At 43.5% G+C, this 3164-nt stretch overlaps 1 protein-coding gene across 1 annotated transcript in view; it reads right to left on the minus strand.

Moving 5' to 3' along the window:
* FYCO1 (FYVE and coiled-coil domain containing 1) overlaps positions 1-3164 on the minus strand; it is a 30238-nt gene that overhangs the window by 1748 nt on the left and 25326 nt on the right. Inside the window, exons 14-15 of the mRNA XM_010022013.1 lie at positions 3108-3164; positions 1045-1255 (exon numbers count right to left, since the gene is read on the minus strand). The exon at positions 3108-3164 is cut by the window's right edge and continues 69 nt beyond it. Coding sequence (XP_010020315.1) covers positions 1045-1255; positions 3108-3164 — 268 coding nt within the window. The remainder of the gene's footprint in view (positions 1-1044; positions 1256-3107) is intronic.

Raw genomic sequence — 3164 nt, forward strand, 5'->3', positions numbered from 1 at the left:
CACCCGGCCTTGAACACCTGCCAGGGGTGGGCCAGCCACAGCTTTTCTTGGCACCCTGTGCCAGCGCCTCAGCACCCTCACAGGGAAGAACTTCTGCCTTAGATCCAACCTGAACTTCCCCTGTTTCAGTTTGAACCCATCAGCCCTTGTCCTGTCGCTACCGTCCCTGATGAGGAGTCACTCTCCAGCCGACTTGTAGCACCCTTCAGACACTGGAAGCTGCTCTGAGGTCTCCACGCAGCTTCTCTTCTCCCGGCTGAACAGCCCCAATGCTCTCAGCCTGTCTTCATACGGGAGGTGCTCCAGCCCCTGATCATCCTCGTGGCCTCCTCTGGACTTGCTCCAACAGCTCCATGTCCTTCTTATGTTGAGGACACCAGAACTGCACAATTTAGTTCATTTGGGGTCCCCCCTTACCACAGTAGGTTAAACCAACAGCTGCCTTGTCTTCATTAAAACTTTGCAATTAGCTGAATAACATTGATTCACTTAATCCATAATCCTCAGGAACTACAGACAGCACATACAAAAACTGATACTTTGGGCAATGGCAAAGCGATCCTGCACATCATCAGGAACTTAGCAACAACTAAAAACATCGGTGTTATCAGCGTTGTTCCCAGACTGAAAGTCAAAAACACAGCACTGCACCAGCTACTAAGAAGGAGAAAAAATGACTGCTGTAGCTGAACCCAGGACAGTGCTTTACTGCTTCATCTGTCTCCTTGTGGCCTCTGCTTAAGAGCAAAGAGAGGGGAAAAAAAGAAGAATTTTGGAGGCTTGGACTTTCATTTTTGCTTAATAACAAGGTGAATTTTAGATGTGACCAATAGAAGCTACAGTGCTTTTCAACTCAGCATTTGCAGGCAACGTGAAGATGTAGCTCTGCCTTCAGCAGAACTGTAGCTTAGTTGCAGAAACAAGTCCTTAAATGCAATAGCAACTGGCACTCTTGTGGAGACCTCCTAGATATACTTGCTGATTCCTCTGGTTGCTGACTGTAGTGTACTACAACCTCCTGTAATAAGGAGACAAAAGCCTTACTTTGCACTGCTCCAGTGGTGTGTCTTCTGATTCTTGGTAGACAACACTGAAGGATATGCTTTTAGGGTCTGATGAAAAGATCCAGCTGATTGTTAGTCCCGTCTCTGTAACAGTGATGGGGATGATACTGTAGGTGCTGGATTTAATGAACAGCTCTCTGTTGCTTTCCCCAAAATTTAAGATCTCTTCCACTGTAAGGGGTAATCTGAACCTGTGAAGGAGAAAAATACAATTACTTGAAGAGACCCAATCTAATTATTCATACAGAAACAATAATCATTGCCTTTTATTTTCTATTTATTTGAGGCAGACTCCATGGAAACTGTGGGACATGTCCACAAGATGCAGGACAATTCAGCGTGGGGTGAAGGCAAGAGGTACAGAATAGATGACTGATACCAAGCACTTTCACTGCTCTGGCAAATGTGGATACTATTCATTTATTTAGTTCATTTTGACTAGAAAAATGTAGTGCTTGAATAAAGCTTTATAGAGTTACTACAACAAAGAGGGTCTGCTGCCCTCTAGTGTTACAAAAAATAATCTGTTCACCTTTCCAGATACTATTTGTACAGGAAATAGGGATCAGGAGTACAGATGGGACAGATGGATGGAATGTGAACAGCAGCTGTGTCTAGAGCCTCTAAAGCACTTAATGCTACAGCTGTTTTACCCAAGCAAGCTGCATAAAAGCTAACTCAAAGTACAATGAAAAAGGAAGTTCTTAGTGCCTAGATGATCCCAATTCCTGAAGCATTCTATTAACCTACCTCATTCTGATATTTATTTCAAACTGCAAACAGTGAGGCCCTTAAACAGGAGAAGGCTGCTTGCTTTCTTCAGGGGACACCTATAATTTCTAAGAGCTGTGGATCTCCTCTACATTACCCTAAGTAAAACTAATCTAACATATCACTCTTTAGGCCAACTAAATGCTTTCCAGATAAATGAGCTCACAGCAGACATGGTACTGTGATTTGTAACCAAAAATCAACACATTTACCAGTGGATATTATACAGTCACCATGATGATCTGCTGTTCTAGAGTAAGGAATAGCTCAGTGTCCGACCGTGGCTACACAGTGCTTAAGGATCACAACTGATTTTTTTCTGGTAACTATTGAACTCTGGTAAGAGAGGAAACTTTATATTAGGTTTTGCCCACCTTGCTACTTACTCCTTTTAGCTGAAGTAACCACCGGGGTGTCTCAGGTAATCTTTGATTTTAATAAACTCTTGGTTTTGCTCTACAGCCCAGCTATGATTTTAGTTACTTACTGGTTCTGTGAACAGCAGCAACAAGGTTGAAACATGGACTAATTTGCCTCCCTGCAGACTAAAGTTTAAAACCTTCCCCATAACTAAGCCTAAATTTCAAAGCTAGGCCTAAGGGGATAGTGACCAAAGGGGAATTTCTCCATGTCCCAGGCATTTACATATGTTGGATTCCCTTTTTGGCTGTGCAAGTGACATGCTGTATCACTATCGCACACAAGTATTAATTTCAGAGCAGGATACAGCAGAGAATTGTGTGCACACACTTCACAGAGGTTCAGCTGAACATTTATGCTGAACATATTATGCTGTGCTAGGCAAGGCAGTTTCTGTGAGGCCACCAATAAATAACAGATACATGCTCAAAAAGGCCATGAATTTCCTCCCTGTGACAAAGGTCTAACTCACACTGCACTCCCTGACTTGCCCTTGAAGTTTCTTCCAGAGACTACAAGAAATACATGGCCTTCTTCTCTAAGCCCCCTTCCTGTTCACTGCACCTCCTTCAATAAGCATAGGAAGGAAGGTTTCTGATGTGATGCAGACCCAAATCTTTCCTTGTTCCCTATTTACACTAAAGTTTTGCAGGGCTGGAGAGAGAGGACCTGGCTCATTGCTGCTGCTCTGTGTAGCTGAGCTGTACACTCTGCTTCTCCTCCTCAGACCAAATTCTACTGTGGGACACAAGTGATCAGCTCTGCCAGGAGTCTGCAACTTGTGCTTACATAGCTGATACTTGAGCTCAGTCTATTCTTTCAGGCTGGTTGTAATGAAACTGTTCTGCTTACATGATTTCTCCTGACTTCAACAAGCATATCTCAGCATCTTGAGCAACTTGCCACTCT

The sequence above is a fragment of the Nestor notabilis genome, unplaced genomic scaffold, assembly GCF_000696875.1.
Source record: "Nestor notabilis isolate BGI_N333 unplaced genomic scaffold, ASM69687v1 scaffold18679, whole genome shotgun sequence".
Classification (NCBI taxonomy): domain Eukaryota; kingdom Metazoa; phylum Chordata; class Aves; order Psittaciformes; family Psittacidae; genus Nestor; species Nestor notabilis.